Genomic DNA, 18,028 nt, shown 5'->3' on the forward strand with positions numbered 1-18,028 from the left:
CAAAATTTTAGAGAAATTATTTTTTTAAATTTTGGCAAATCCTAATTTAAATTTTAACAGAAAAGCCCAACCGGACTTTTACCATAATTAGAAATAGAAAATATTTTGACCAGAATACTAATTTGTTTAGGTGTTATACGGGATAAAATGCAATTGATCTTGAAAATCAAATAGATTTCTTAGTGGTAAATACATAAAAAAAGCAATAAATTATTATTTTATTTATTTTGGGTTAGTTTTGATCGGGATCAGTTTAATTTTAATCCAGGTTGCTCCAAATATTAAAATAATTTTTTCCTTAAAATTTCGCAATTTCATTCAATTTCTTTTTAGAATATGATTGACTAGCATTTTCTCCCTAGTTGTGACTAGTTTTATGAAGATTTTATTCATAGGTTTAAAAAATATTCACATTAATGTGTTTTCTTTTCAAAAATAATTTTTTATTTCAAAAATTAAAGTTTTAAAATGTCTATCCAGCCTATTATATATATATATATATATATATATATATATATATATATATATATATATATATATATATATATATATATATATATATATATATATATATATATATATATATATATATATATATATATATTACTAGACTTTTAAATTATGCATTTATTAACGGCAAATTATAAACTATAAATATCTTATTTGAAAAAAAAACCCAAAACATTTCTTTCATTGTTTCTTAAAAAATGCAACAAAACAAATCGTATAAAATAATTCAGAGCTAATATCGCTCTTTCAATGCTGAAACCGTAGTTTAAAAGGGGTGTCTTAAAGATCTTTAAAATGAAAATCTGGTTTGGCATTCCTCCTTAAAATCAACATTTATTTATATTAAAACTCTTAGAAAGTTTGATACTGTTAACGTCTAATAATGGATGGTTGCATCTTGAATCCCTCTAGGTTGAATTTTTGTGAATATAGTAAAATACGTTTTTATCAGAAATCATTTCTATCAAACAATCGTTATATGTTAACGTTCTTTGGAGACTTACCACGCATGCTATTGATTTTATAATCCATCACAAATCTAGAACCGCAGAAAATCAAGCCGTTTATTGAAATTCTTCATTCACAAGTCATCTGTTCATTATATCCTTTGAGTTCCCAATCAAAATAGGCAAAAACCAGAGCCGACCATACATTTCAGTCACAATTTTCTTTGTTAATTTTAGTGGGTCAAGCATGCGTAGTTGTCCTGAACTAAATATATGTATATAAACAAACGGCTAATTTTTGAAAAAAAAATGCTGATATCTTTCTTACATTTCATATATATCCAGAAACGAATATCATAAATGAAAGGAATATTACCTAATCCATCTTCGCTGAACATTTTTGTCGACATATACATTTCATTCAAGGAAAGAAATCATCAAAAAACCAACGATTGCCACTAAGTGTTGTTGCAGACTGAAACTATCGAGCGATCATATATACGAAAAATAGGGTACCCTCAAAAACCTGTCCGTGTCTAAATCATATTACATCAAAATCTAACTTCAAAACTCGAATTCAGTTGTAAAAAGAATGGTGTTGCATGATACTCAGTAATGTTCTTTAAATTAAATACTAGCGATTAAAAAACCAGGTGCGGACTTTGTGCTAATCGATTATTTGCCACTTTGTATGGATGTATCGTTTGCCACTATATATATATATATATACATGTATATATATATATATATATATATATATATATATATATATATATATATATATATATATATATATATATATATATATATATATATATATATATATATATATATATATATATATATATATATATCTCCATGCATGGCGAAGGTCATGCTTATCAAAACAAACACTGCATGTTATGCTACTATGCCACGCCTCTTTCTCAATGTAATAATATACATGCTACAATTCATTTCGTGAAATAAACATCTGTTATGTTTCTATACCCCCCCCCCCTCTAAATTTTCCTATACGATATAAATTATATTTTTTGCAAGAATAAATAAATAAATAAATAAAATCATTCATGTCAACCACATTGTCCCTGCCGGGGGGGGGGGGGGGGGGGTCTTGGTTTAACAACAAACGTAGTTTAAAGCAAAATAAATTTTATTCAAAAGACTTCTAAATTTATTAATCAAATCTTTTTTCATACTAATATAAATAACTTTGGGGTGTATTGGTTATGTTAAAGAATCGATTCCCCCTTGCATGAAAATAGTATCACCTTTCGCAATAATGATGAGATTGCATTGGTAACTAACTATATATAAGTAAATTCATGGTTTTACCGCGTATAGAATAGTATGAAGTCTGTAATCCAGATAAGCTTGTGTGTTGTCTTTATATCGGTTTACTCAACTGGCGACAAAGTTCCTTCGTCATTCAAAGGTAAATTATCTTCAAATATCTGTCTTGTCATCGACATGTTCCTTACATTATTTAAGGTATGTCCGGAATTTACGCATTCAGGTTTAATTTTATACAGCGATACAAAGTTTAGCTTGCGATAAAACTATAACAATACCAGAATGCTCCAATAGAAGGAACGTTTGGCAAAAGTAACACACCTCGTTCAACTTGGCAGGGTTAAAAAATGGTGTTTCTTTTATATAGTCTTCATTAAGGTATTCCGTTTCCAACGGAAGACCTTCTACTGATTCTGATGATTAAGATTATTCTTATTATTCTTTTTTTCCTAGACGCCAACTTTGAAGTTTCATATCTTCCTCATTTCTGAACGGATTTTGTTCAAATTTTCTGAGCTTTTAGACTTTACAAAACACTCTCAGAATACTGTAATACAATTCGGAAATTATAATTGTATTGTACAGAATGATATACTTATGCATTTCTTTTATTCCGTGGAATAAACAGAATATCCAAACTAGAGCCGAGCTCGTTGCAGAGCAACGAATAGGTCTTCCGTTGGAGCAGTGACCTTGAGTCAAGGTCATGCCATATTCTAAGATGATAAATAATCTTTTAAGGGACTATCAACTTGCAATGCTTCGCCAGTAGAAAGACAATAAAATAATGTACACTTTCTATTTCGTGACCTTGAACTTGTCCAGATGACCTTGCGTCAAGCCATGACACACTCTGGTTATGACGCAAACCTATCTGTGTTACCGACTTGACAAGTTAACACATGTTCTTTCAGACCACACATCCAGTAAAAGCATCTTGTTCTTAGTGACGTTGAACTTGAGTCAAGGCCATGACACAGTCTGTATGATACCAACAATACCCATTCTGAGTGTTTCCAATTTGACAAGTTTACACATGTTTTTTTTCATTTCGTTTCCATATAGTTGTAATTTATTACTTTTAACTCGCTGGATTCAAATTTTATTGTATATATGTTTTATGTCCAATTTCGATATTGAAAAACGTCGGCATCTTTGAGTACGTGTACAATGTGCATTACGTTACCCTATCACATCATGTTTTATAACGCAGACCATACATGTATATATAGTCAGCGTTATAAAAAAGGTTAAAAAAACCATTTTATTCATCAAAAATCTCTGCTTAATTATCTTTGCTGATTTCTTACAGAACTAGAGTGTTCCCAGGAACGCATGTGTCGCCTGCTTTTAGCTTCATTAAAGATGTAACTAAGTCTAAAAGTTATCAGCTATTTATTTGCTAAGGCATTGAATAGTTCATGCCAAAAAAACAAAACAAAACAAAACAATCCAGGGATAGTAAGACTGCGATAGAATCTAACAATCAAATAGAAATGCAAATCCTTAACCCCTGAAAGCTAAAATGGATAGTAATGAAATTTGAATAAATTTATTATAAATAATTATATATAAATTATTTAAGTACGTGATTTCAACAATCCTTCGAAAGAGGCTTCAGTCTTTCATATCAGCAATTGTCAGTCTACACCATCCATTTTGGAATACCGATCCCGTTGTATTTTCATAGTACTTAAATTTCAGTTTTTGTGGTTTCTTTATTTCATACAGTGTCAAAATACATTGTCATGAGATCATAAACATGTATAACTGTTAATTATTAAACCCTGCCTCTGTAATTTCAAAAGACATAAGTTAAATTTAACCCTCCGCAGTATATTTTACAAAATAGGTCAAAGGTCAAGGTCAAGTGAACTGTAACGCTGGTATTTTTCAAAATGTTTTATGACAAACAGTGCACACTCTAAATAGCATAGACTTACCTCATAAATATAAAAAAAAAGTTGTATATCGGCATTATTGGTTATTTTGAAAAGTAGGTCAAAGGTCAAGTTCAAGGATATCTAGGTCAGAAGCCATGGAAAAATACAAAAGCCATAGTGTCAAGCTATATGTGCAAATTATCAAACCCATACCTCTTACATTTCTCGAGATATAAGGTGTGACAGACGGACGGACAGCAAGACAGACGCCAGGTAAATTGATCGCTAAGTGCTGCTCTGCTCTGCAGGCGACACAAAAATGTTTGTTTGATTGTCTGTTTGTTGTTTAACGTCCCTTGAGCTGCCAGCATTTGCCAGTGGAGGGCTGCAAATTCAGACCTATACTCGACACTGAAGGCCATTGAGCAGTGGGGAATTTTTTTCATGCCGGCACCTACTGCTAAAACGTGACCTCGGTTTATACGGCCTCATCCGAAGGACCATACTCAACGTTCTGTAGTGAAATTGTTTGTTTGTTTGTGTGTTAACGTCCCCGTTGAGATTTTTCACTCATATGGAAACGCCACCACTTGCCGGTGGAGGGCTGCAAATTCAGACCTATACTCGACACTCAAGGCCATTGAGCAGTGAGGGATCTCTTTCGTCCCAACATCTACTGCTACACGGGACCTCGGTTTATACGGTCTCATGCAAAGGACCAGTCTCCACGTCCCGCAGAGGGAGTCGAACCCACGACGTAAAGATTAACTCCTTACTCCGCGACTCTAGAGCAAACACTCAAACCACTGCGCCACGCGGGCGACGTGGTGGTATTCGAAACCACAACTACGAATCGTAGGGGTAGAAACATTTTGATAAATGTATTATCATTATGAAAATCTTGTTCTGACTTAAGCCTGTAGAACGCAATTTCATTTTTTTCTGGGACGGGGCACAAACAATCAAATTTTTTTGATATCTAAGCAAAAAAAAAAAAAAGATAAAAACATAATTGCGGGGGGGGGGGGGGGGGGGTCACGACCATATAGCTTTAAGCTATATAGTGACTAAGAAGGAATAACTTGTCATTTGTCAAAGTCTTTTACCTAAACTCTTCACTTTTAATTGTCAATGACAGATTCTTGTTACAAAGTGAAAAGTATACATTTATATGTAGTACAGCTATCCATCTCATATGCATAATCTATTTAATGAATCGTTTTATCCTAAAGGGAAAGTGAAATCTCAATCAAAATTTGTCACAAATACTGGACTCTCTGATTAATTATAATATACATGTAAGAACGGATCGTCAATTAGGACTGCAGGTTTGATAAATTCACAGCATGCATCTTCAGCCTTAATTAAAACGTTGTTTCGAAATATTACACTGTATCTATAAAAGCGTAAAATTAGAATTGACCTAAAGAATATTTTACACCACAGGGGAAATGCTTCCGTGGCACCAGAAGTTTACAATTTTGATTGACAGGTGTAGCGCCGTGCATGGATTTCATGTAACTATGTACAAATAAGAAATGAAGGGATCTAAAGAAAAAAGTTATTGTGATTGACATTAAAATTAAAACAGAGACAATTAACAGTAGTTTGGCTGTGCTTGCCTTTCTGACATTTGAAGTAAAGTTTAAGAATAACTTATCATTGAAATGAAGTTGTAAAAGTGTATTATCAATTATTTTCATTTTCATCATTAGATGTGCTAATAAGTTTGTTATATTCAAGTCCATGTATATGTACTCCTTGTACATTTTTTTTTTTTTTGAATCGTGTGTGCAAGTGTAATTAAATTATAAAAAGTTAACATACTTCTTAAATGCATGGCATTTACGTTACACAGTTCTGGACATTAGAAATAATTAAGCTTATAGTGTTGGCGATATTTTATCGTATGCTAAAAAATATGTATTACATAAAACATGTATTTTAAAAAATTCAGCACAATATAGCCTTTCCGATACTTATACATAGAAAATCAGATTACATATAATATGAAATATTTTATTGAATATTATGATCTCTTCTCTGTAAACAGGTGTGTTTTGAAGAGGACATTGAAGGCAAAAAGGGGCTCGAATAGCCGCCAGTTTTTTTTTTCTTCGGAAAGCTGTACAGTTATCTTGGACGACATATCGCGTACAAGTACAGTGTACAAAACAGCAGTGAAAATAAAAATAATGAACTCAAAAGTTTAATTCTCTTCTCTCAATTATTTTGTGAAACATAATTACCAACAAAGATATAAGTTTTTACCAGAGTGTATACAAAGCGACTTTTCAAGCGGTACATGAAAGCGTTTGACGCGTGACCAGGTACGTGTAATTGCTTTCAAAACATGCAAACTCAGACTACAGTATCAAGTAGCGCAGGTTGCTGACCTGTCAATCAAATCAGCAGCTATTGTTTTTTTTTTGTATGATTGTCGGGCGGTATGTTATCGATCTTAAGCTAGGTAGATTTTGTGGGCGTTAATGGAAAATTGGGTGTTTAATAAAAAGCACATGTACTTGTCATATGCTGGAGTTACAAAACTGTAGTCGACAGAGTTTTTCACACAGCATGTTAAAAGTTGGTGTAATCATAAAGATAGCCATTTTAAAAAGAAAATAATGTAAAAGTGTTTAGCAATGCGTCTTATTGTTTTCAAAATATATCTCTTTTGAATTCTTTGTCTACAAACCTTGTGTGTCAAGTTAGAATTGTCTGCAGAATTAACCACACGCAATGAATCTCCGAAATTAAACACATAATAACACATGATTGAGAAATAAATCGTTTATTAAATACATGTATGCAGTTTAAAGATTAGGATTCATGAAATCGGGGACCTTTATACGTCCTTAATAAAATGTTTTGGATTTAAATTAAATCAAATTAAGATAAGAATAAATGATTTAATTGAATGATCCGGTATGATTTAAAAAATAATTTTCCGTAAATCATTGTGTCAGCAAAATGAATATAGAACGACAATGTTTTGTGTATGAGCACTAATAGCTGCTTCCTCGGCTACATAATTAGGTTACATAATTGTAAACAAACACAAAACCCGGGTATATGTGAAACGCAGTTAAATGCAGTTAAAGACCGATTTATTTTTTGCTTACTTTTTTTTTTAAAATTTAATATAGTGTATGTGTCAACATTAAACGACGCAGGTCACTGGTTCACACGCAATGGATCTCTTGTAATTTCGGCCACAATAATTTAATAAGTATATCACCAACATGACCAACATAGATAAGATGAAATAATTTGAAAGATCCGATTTGACTTAAAAAAAACAATTATCCGTACATAGTTGAGTTTGCAAAATAGATTTAGAACGGCAATGCCTGTTTAGTGTATGGCCACTGATCACTGGATCTAGGTCACGCGTGATCGGGGGATGGCCGGTTACGTAATTATAAACAAAAACAAACCCCGAGACGTATTGAAAATGTGTGACTCAATAATTTGGAATGAAACCACAAAACACGTAAAACTTATTTTAAAGTAGTATTAGTATTTATTTTGGATAGGTTTATCATTTATAGCAAGTTTATTTCAGTTATGCGCATAAAGATTTCACCTTCACTTGTCTAATGAAACTAGTTACCTGTATATGGGTCAAGCTTCTAGCTCATTTATTAAAAAAGACTCGAACAAAATAACAAGTTCACGAGATCAATAATATGTTAAAGAACAACTTTTTTAGCGACAGCTATATCTAAATATTTACCGTTTTTGAGTTATAAAACGAAAACTTTCAAGGACCCTAGATCCCTAATTTAAGGGACCAGCCCCTTTTTGGAGGTGCCAAATGAAAGACCTTAAAATTGTGCACAACTTTTATTCAACATGTCTTAACAAAATATTTTTAGTTTAAAAGATACATAGGAAAATATGTGTAAATTTTCGCGCTTTTAGGCGTTCTAATTTTTGACCCCTATCTAGCGCCATTTTGAACACAGAAATCAAAAAACAAAAATAGATGTGCACAACTTCAATGCTTCTATTATTTAAATTCGGTAGAATTTCTACTCCAGCTTTTGTAGTCTCGGAGCCTTTATCCGGAAATGAAGAGTCCTAAATTTTCATTTAAAGGGAGATAACTCAAAAGCGGAAGTGGATTTTTGACATGTTTGACAGCATTCTGATAGAGTTTTGTAACGTCTACAAACCCTGCAAATTAGAGCAAAATCCGTTGAGAAATGAGCGAGATATGAGGCCTCAAAGTTGGCGTCTAGAAAGGAGAAGAAAAAAAAAAGAATAATAATCTTAACCATCAGAATCAGTAGAAGGTCTTCCGTTGTGACGGAAGACCTTAATAAACGATTTTACAAGTACATGCTTGTAAGTACATGCAGTTTTACATGGAAGAGCGCCCAAACTAAATACATCCTGAGCTTTCAGAATACACATGCTTGTGAACAAAGCAAACGGGTAATTCACAGATAAGGAAAAACAGAAAAAAAACATGTCTCAATGAATAAAATACTCAATCGCAATGATGTTTTGATTGATCAGCATTTTTTTATTATCCTTCGTCCATGCATTTCGACTACACGGAAAAAAGATCCGATTCGGTAAAATTATAGCAAACGAGGTTGAAAATTGTCGGACTTTTTATCCAAATTAAAAAAAAATGCGTTAGTCCTTTGAATGGCAATATATCCGAATAGTAATTAAACAGCCTATCAAATATATCACGGCTTCCATATAAGGATGAAACTTTGTTTGGTATAAAGTGGTTCTTACAAATATGTAACAAATCTTAAACATCTAAATAATTATTTAATTTTTCTAACAAATACCAATTTGGTTCTAAGAAAGCCACGCAGTTGTATACAAATATTCCAAAATAATCTTTCATGTTTAATGGACTGACAGGTGATCAAATTTCCTCTCATCACGATACGAACACCCCCCCCCCCTTAAAGATTACAATGTTTTTCTTTAGAGCCGAAAATGTCAATCGGTTGGTTTGTTCAGGTACGTATACATATAGGTGAGGGCTGGTGTTGAATTCCAAGAGAAATCCACAACCTATTTTAAAGTAAACCAATAATCATACGCGACATTTGTTATTCGCGAATCGTCAAATGAATGAAAAACAAGGTCTGCAACGATTAATATCTGTGACTAAGCTTTCCTATTTTATAAACTTTTTAAGGTATTTTATTTATATCTAAAACTTAAAAAAATGTAACGATTTAATGTGTTCATTGGAGTGGTCAATTGAGCGTCGAAGTGTGTACTAATAGTTTCTTTGGGTGGGGGAGGTACCATTTTCGGTGCATTGATTTCCGGAATTTTGCATTGCACTTCCGACAATTAATAAATTTCACTTTTAACATTTATTATTTTCATTCCGGATGTTAACAAAATAGATGGAATTAAAATTTTAATAGGGTATAAATGGTGAATGGCTGAAAATTTATACATTTTATAATGTACATGGTACTTACGGCCTTTGAGCAGTAAGGGATGGGATACGGAGAAAATGATCAGGTGAAATGTTAAGGGAAAATGTAGTTTTTCTTTGTGGAAATGAGTGAAAGAGAATAATCTAAATGTGGAGACTACACTCTCTTTATTTGATACATATGTAGGTTCTGTTCTTCATTATGTATGTGAGATGTGGGGATTTCATAAAGTCCCACATGTTGAGCAAGCACATAATGATATTAACTTGAAGAAAATTATGTCGCTTCGAGAATCTACAAATAACTTAATGGTTTATTTCGAATTTGGTAGATGCCCAATGTATGTTCAAAGAAAACTTCGAATTCTGAAATATTGGTGTAATTTGCTCAATACAAATAATTGCATTCTGTGGACATGTTATAAACAATTGTTATGTGAGTATGAAGAACAACAGGAAAATTGTACAAACTGATTAAGTGCAGTTAAAAAGCGTTTTTAAAACGCTATTTCGTTTGAGTGATAAAATCCTTTAAAAAGAATATTGATGACTACCCTAACTCATCTGGAAAATCTGCAGCAAAATTTAAATTCTAATGAATCGATTTCGACTTCTTTATCAAAATTTTCCCGAACTTTTCCGTAGACCTCTGGCTTTTCCTTTAATTCTGTAACACTCGGAACTCGAGAGTTACCCGCTAGGTGTCGTTTCTGCATCGCTTCCGTATAATTTCTACTTTGACATTTCCAAATCTTACATTTTTTTACGTTTGACGATGAATACTCGGATTATTGTGGATTATTTACATTTTCAAATATTTTTCTTAAATGATCTTATTGAAGAGAAAATATGTTCAATTCTGTATGAACTTATTAGGGGGTCAGAGGTCATGACGTGACCGAATCACACAGCGAGACGATATCTACATATTTCTTTCACAGTGGCACTGGTTTCGGAACTTCTGGGCAGTTATAGCGATGAAAAAGATAAAATTATTGAAACAAATATTCTTTTTCGTTCAACAAATGATCATTAGATCTTTCTTCGTTGTGAAGAATGTTTTTTCATTATGACAGATATTTCCTGAACTGGACTGCTGAACATTAATGTAAGTATTCAAATGTTGGAGCGAGGCAAACTCTCAAGACCAAACAGCTTCTAGGTCATTGCGCGTCACAACATAGCAATACAGCGGGCCGCTCGTGTAATAAATGCAGTTCTATTCAGAATATTTGTCTCAAATGTAAATAAAAGTAATAAACTTTTGGACTTCACAGGATTTGATCACGTGACCAACCAAGTTCAATTCCCAGAGAACTTTTTAACATTGTTGTTTATTTCTTAAATGCATAGGCAATGAAATAGCACGATTAAAGACAAAAAATATCTACCGAAACAAGATATAATAACATATTTTGGTGACATATGGTAGGTATATATTTTAGGCCCGATATCCAAGAGGGGTCCAGTGTACAAATTGAAGTGACTTACCTTCTCTATTTCATAATACCGCGGGTATGATTTTTTTTAACAAAACGTTAATTCTACGTTATTTTTTGGATTTTTCATATGGAATACATTGTAAATGTGTACTAGAAGATTAATTTATGGAAAAAGACGAATAAAATATTTTTGGACCCAGGGTGTATATTGGGGGGGGGGGGGGGTCCTGTCCACAAGCACCTGTGCAGCATTCAAGCTTAAAAGACCATTCACACAATACAAATCAGGAGCAGCGCAAATCAAGTGCCATGAATCTGTCATGTTGTAAATTTTGAACTTACCGGTTGTCAGTAAATACAAAATTTACATGTCATGTTGTAAATTTTGTATTTACTGCCACCAGGTAGATTCAAAATTTATAGCATGAGAGATCCTTTTCATGCTAGCACTTACCCCGACACGAGACCTTATACGGTCTCATCCAAAGGACCGATCTCCACGTTTTACTACTTATCCAAACTGGACATAAAACATTCTCAATGAATTTTTAAATCATTGTGTTGAACCTAACAAATTACTCCGTATGGTCTGAAAAAACATGACTGAACTTATCCATTCAGAAACCCACAGATTGGGATTGCTCTTAATCAGTGTGTGTTATGGCCTTGATGCAAGGTCATTTGGTCGAGTCAAGGTCACTGACAGAGAAACTGTAATTTTGCTACCGTATTTGTACTAGTGAAACATTGCTGGTATCATGCAGAGTGTGACATGGCCTTGACTCAAGTTCAAGGTCACTAAGGATAAGATGTTTTGACTGTATGTATGAACTAAAAGAACATGACGTGTCACTGTGAACTTTTCAAGTCGGTAACACACAGATTGGGTTTTATGACGAGAGTGTGTCATGGCATGGCACAAGGTCATTTGGAATGTTCAAGGTCACGCACATTCCTTTACAGTTTTTCCTAGCGGAATATTGTAAGTTGCTTCCCCTTACAAGATTGCTTACATGTATAACTTTAGAATGTGGCATGACCTGACTCAAGGTCACTTCTTCCTTCCGCAGCTCCAACGGAAGACCTATTCGTTGCTTTGCAACGAGCTCGCTCTAGTTCATATTCTGATTGTGTGTGCTTTTGCCATAAAGCTAGGTTAATGTGTGTACCAATCAAAGATTTCTGCTAATAATTCTGTCCCCAAAAGTTGAACATCAAAGTGTTTACTTTTCAGGATGGTTTGCAACGTGTTAACAAACATGAAAAGTTGTAATATTGAAGTTCAAGTGTGGATACGTATAACTATATAAATGTGAAAAGAGTTTCAAGGGTCCTACTGATCACGATTTTTTTTTTATATAAAACTATTTGTATGTGAGATAAAAAAAAAATAAACAATAATTAACAAAATAAGCTTGTGAAAAAAAATAGGGCTTGTTTCTTATTTTTTCTAGATTTAAAGATTGTATTTGCTTGATCCACCTCATTTTTGTAAGGTTTGCAAAGAATGATTGAAAAAAAAAATGCAATCATCTAAATGGGGGGTATAAATAAAGAAAACACCACTATGCTAAATCTATCTGGTCAATTATAAGATTATGATATAACAAATAAATGAACATGTCTAATTTTACTTCTTTCTACCAAAAAAATGACAGGCAAATGACATGAGAACGATTTAGATTTTGAAAATTTACAAATTAAAACAATTTTTTTTAAGGATATGAGCAAAATTCAACATCTTTTTATGTCTTCTGCAGAAAATCCTTCACAACTCTCTTAATAAGGAAATATGAAGATAACGAACAGTATTCAATCTCGAAAGTCCAATGAAACTATACAAATTTGGAGCAGAGCAAACACGGACATCAAAATATAGAGGTGGGATCAGGTACCATGGAGGAGTGAGCATCCCCTGCCGACCGGTCACACCCACCGTGTGCTAATTGTCAGAATCGATAAAAAAAACCCATAAAAATCCATAGATAGTTCAGTGTATAATTAATGGCCTAACAATTAGTATGAAAAACATCAGTCAGCATTTGACTCAATGATAGGTTGTATGAGCTGACAAGGTCATTGTATCGACAGTAAAACTTGAGAAATGATGACTTCAAACGACACTGTTGATATCCTTGTTTCAGCAACTTGTTTGTCAATAGCTTGCCTCTTTTTAGAAACCCCTCATACGTAGAGCATGCTCTTGCGTATCGAATGAACTGAGAGACTTAATCCATATATGCAGGTGATGAAGGTATATTACTACATGTGTAAGGAAAGTTGACTATTGAAAAGTTGAAGTCATCACGTTTATCATAAAGCTTTGTTGTTAGGTTAACATTAACGTCTTTTTCTAGTAAAATATCTAAATGAGAAACAGATGTGTCAAAAGCAGTGGTATCTTTTATTTCAAGCTCACTGGGATATATCAAGTCGACGTACGAATGAAAGTAACTATTGTTAATTGATAATACGTCGTCAATATATCGAAATGTCGAGTTGAAGGCCACAGCAAGTGTTTTCTTCTCATTTAGAAGTTTTTGAATAAATTCTGCTTCATATGAATACAAAAATAGGTCTGCTAATAAGGGGCGCAATTGGTACTCATGGGAATTCCTGATCTCCAAAAACTACATAGATATTGTCAATCCGAAACTCAAGCATCTTTTTAATATCAACTTCAGAGTACTGTGTGTACAATCAGAATGTTTTTAACAAAATAATTTTGCAAATGACCAATGACAAGGTAAGTAAATTTACGAGTTCCATTTTTATTAAAAAGGCAGTGTCTATGATGTCAAAAACCTGGACTTCAATTTATCGTGGGAAATAATTGTATAAAGTGTTAAAAAGTCGTCCGTTTTGATGTTTTTGATTTTAGTAACATTTTGTGATTTCAAATATTCTAAAAGTTCTATCGAGTTTATAAGTATCCACCTCTGATTTACACCACTTCTCAAATATACTGTTGTACAGTACTCCTGAAGTTTCTCCTTCATTACAGTAAATATTATAGTGAGGAGTAAAGAAAGAGGCTTGGTAGAACATTTACTGGAAGCCGCTATGTATCTTTGTTTATAAGGATTTTTATGAAGTTTGGGAATAAGTAAATATCTATTAATGTTTTGAGAATAAAAAATACTCTTAATACGGCGCCTTTTGGTGCACAACTTAATTTTCTCCCTCTCTTTTAAAATCTGACTGTTGAGTTACGGAATGTACCCGTATATTCTCTTTAGCATTGTATGAAAAAAAGGAGTGAAAAGGTGTGTCTAATATGGGCTTTTTAGTTAGCTTATGAGTTTCTTGTGTGATGTAATTGGAAAAAAAATCATTGAAGAGATTTTTTTAAAGATTTGTCCCCTAAAATACAAGCATTCAAACCCTTTATTGATTTCGTTATTCTTAATAAATAACTCAGAGACTAAAAATTGCAGCAAGACTTTATCAACATCTACAGAGTTCTCGCTGGTCTTGGAAACTGACTGGATCCCATGTTAAGACCGTACATCCTGTTTCCTTCAAAGTGGATGTCCTCTCTACATATAATGTGACGAAAATGTCCAAGAACGTATTTCGAAACGGTAAATTTCGTTTTAAAGTAATGTTTAATTAGTCCTTGTACTAAAGGTACTTTGATACCAACTTCGTCAGTAATACAGAATAATACTTTTAAAGTATTTTTCAATGTCTTAAAATTCCTTTTGTTAAAATGTTATCGTTGTTTTCTTGCGAGAAAGATACTAGTACTTAATAATTTCACAGCTTAAAGAAATTAGTTATATGCTCATCTTATTTCAAACAGTACTTTTTTTATAATTTGCATTACATATACACTTAACATACAGTATATCAGACTGCTTAATTCAGTTAATAAGTACAGAGACTGTGCAACCATACTAGAGAAAAATCCAGGTCAGAAAGGAAAGGATGGTGTATACACAATTTATCCGGATGGAAAACAAAAGAAAAAAGTGTACTGTGACATGACAACAAAAGGAGGTGGTTGGACGGTAAGTTAACACTGAACAGGAACATGTTCTTTGTAGACAAAGAATAATTTCTATTGAACTATAAAGAGTCCTGCATCTTAAAACGCATCAATAATGAAACTACTTCACGTCAAATCAAATCTAAGAGACAACCCTGCTAAATGTTTCAGTCTATACAAAGACGAGAAGACGGAACTACAGATTTTTTTCTAAATTGGAGAAATTATAAGCAAGGATTTGGGGATCCCTCAAAAAACTTCTGGATTGGTAAGATCAGATTATGTAACATTTAAATTATAAGGTGTCTCATTAAATGTGAATATATATATATATATATATATATATATATATATATATATATATATATATATATATATATATATATATATATATATATATATATATATATATATATATATATATATATATATATATATATATATATATAGCAATATACCTTCATCAGCTGCATACGGGGTTTATATCTCTCAGTTGATTCGATACGTTAGAGCATGCTCTACGTATGAATAATTTCGAAAACGAGGTAAGTTATTGGCAAACAAGTTGATGAAACAAGAATATCAGCTGTCTCGTTTAAAGTCATCATTTCGTAAGTTCTATGGTCGATACAATGACCTTGTCAGCAAATACAATTTATCATTGAGTCAAATACTGACTGACGTTTTTCATAATATTTGTTAGGCCATTATTTACACACTGAATTGTCGACGGATTTTTCCGTTATATCCCGATGATGACAAGGAGCATATGGTTGGTGTGACCGGTCGGTAGGGGATGCTCACTCCTCCATGGCACCTGATCCCACCTCTGATGTTTTAGAGGTACGTGTTTGCTTTGCTCCAAAATTTGTATTGTTTGATGGATAATTTGCCAATATTTTCAAATTGAGTGGATTCCTTTTTTTCCAAATGGAAGACACTAAGTTAGATTCGGTTCAAATTGGGATCAAATTTAACATAATGCACGCATAATGGAAAAGAAATTTCTCCATAATGGAAAAGGGTAAAGATAAACAGTGATAGACCTCATAAAAACCACAAACAATACAAATTGTAAACAGTGAGCCACGGAAATTTCAGAGATGGGATCAGGTTCCTAGGAGGAGTAAGTATCCCCTTTTGATTGGTCACACCCGCCGTGAGCCCTATGATTTGATCAAGCAGACAGATCTTTCCGTAGTCAAATTTAGTACTAAAATTACCATTGCCATGAAACAAGTTAGCCGAAATACCCCCCAGTGATAGGTTAATTTTGCTATTAAGGTCATTATAACGACTATAGAACTTACGAAATTCTGACTTTAGACGAGGTTGCTGAAATCCTTGTAATATCAACTTATATGTGAGTAGTCTGCCTCGGTTTAAAAATTGATCGTACTCAGAGCATGCTCTTCAGTAGCAAATAATGAACACATAATGCAGATAAAAGTGGAATATAAATACATAAATGAGGAATGTTGACAATTGAAGAATTTCGTACTCAGAGCATGCTCTTCAGTAGCAAATAATGAACACATAATGCAGAAAAAAGTGGAATATAAATACATAAATGAGGAATATTGGCAATGGAAGAATTTTATTCTTAGTTGGCCGTTATCGTCTATAGTCAGTAAAATATCAAAATATGGAGTAAAAAATCTGGCAGACTCATATATATATATATATATATATATATATATATATATATATATATATATATATATATATATATATATATATATATATGAATGATGAGTTAAAGGCCACGGCTGGTGTTTTCTACTTCTCATGAAGAAGTTTTTGAATAAATTCTGCTTCAAAGGAATATCTGCAGGGTTGCAATAGTCATATTGATATTGAAGCATAACCCTTTTGCGTGGATGCAGAGACATCATAATCTTTCATTGGAATATAAAGGAGAAAACATTTAAAATATTCCTCAGAACTTTCTTGGGTGGGCATATTGACTCATGGGTTTCCTATTGTAATTATACTCTAAAAAATCAAAGATATTTTACTTTGAAGAAGTTTCGTTCATTGTGATTAGAACCAGTCTTTGAATGAATTTCAATAACCGAAAGGCTCAATTGTAGTCATATTATAATTTTCATATCTTGTTATTGGTCATCAACAAAATAACTTGGTTAAAATCACTCTGAAGTTGATAGATAAAAGATGTTTGAATTCTTCATTGACAACATCTTTGTAGTCTTTAGAGACCAGATCTTCCAACAAACTTTGAAATTCCAATCAACATTGATTGTGCTCCATTATTAGCCAATCTGTTTTCATATTTCTATGAAGCTGAATTTACTTTAAAAACTTCTACATAAAAAAAAAACGCTTGCCATGCTTTCAACTAAACATTCAAATATATTGATGACATATTTTCAATTAACAGTGGGTACTTCTATTGAGGTGTCGACTCGATTTATCCCATTGAATTCCAAATAAAAGACACCACAGAGTCTGACACATCTGTTTTTATTTGGATGTTTTACTTACTATGGACGATAAAGGCCAACTAACATCTAAATTGTATGAAAAACAAGATTTCAGATTTTCCATCGTTAACTTTCCTTATTCCTGTAGTAATATTTACCTGCATGTGGTGCTTAGGTCTCCCAACTTATTCGATACTCATCAGCATATTCAACCTCTAAAAATTCTTTCATACATTTCTTGTCTTGTAACTATATATATGTGATAGTTTAAATTGAAATTAGAATTAAAAAAGCAGCCCCGAGTACGATCAATTTTTAAATCGAGGCAGACAACCGACAGATAAGTTGATGTCACAGGGATTCTGTGGTCGTAATAATGACTAGTAAGACTTGTAAAAAATTTAACTGATCATTGAGTAGTATTTTCGCTGACGTATTTTTAGGCCTTTGTTATTATACTAAATTTGACAAGAGGATATTCCGTCTACCTCATCAATATAGAATTCTCAGAGGGGGAGTAACCGGTCGACAGGGGATGCTTAACCTCTCTAGGCACCTGTTCCCACCTCTGGAGTTACCGGGGTTTCGTGTTAT

General features: G+C 32.8%; 1 protein-coding gene across 1 annotated transcript in view; it reads left to right on the forward strand.

Moving 5' to 3' along the window:
• Nucleotides 1-18,028, forward strand: part of LOC133185221 (ficolin-1-like) — a 176,276-nt gene that overhangs the window by 79,826 nt on the left and 78,422 nt on the right. The window contains exons 2-3 of the mRNA XM_061320318.1: nucleotides 14,437-14,583; nucleotides 14,870-15,012. Coding sequence (XP_061176302.1) covers nucleotides 14,559-14,583; nucleotides 14,870-15,012 — 168 coding nt within the window. The 5' untranslated portion in view covers nucleotides 14,437-14,558. The remainder of the gene's footprint in view (nucleotides 1-14,436; nucleotides 14,584-14,869; nucleotides 15,013-18,028) is intronic.

The sequence above is a fragment of the Saccostrea echinata genome, unplaced genomic scaffold (assembly GCF_033153115.1).
Source record: "Saccostrea echinata isolate AGI-Se365-2 ecotype Australia unplaced genomic scaffold, CSIRO_AGI_Sech_v1 ptg000012l, whole genome shotgun sequence".
NCBI lineage: Eukaryota > Metazoa > Mollusca > Bivalvia > Ostreida > Ostreidae > Saccostrea > Saccostrea echinata.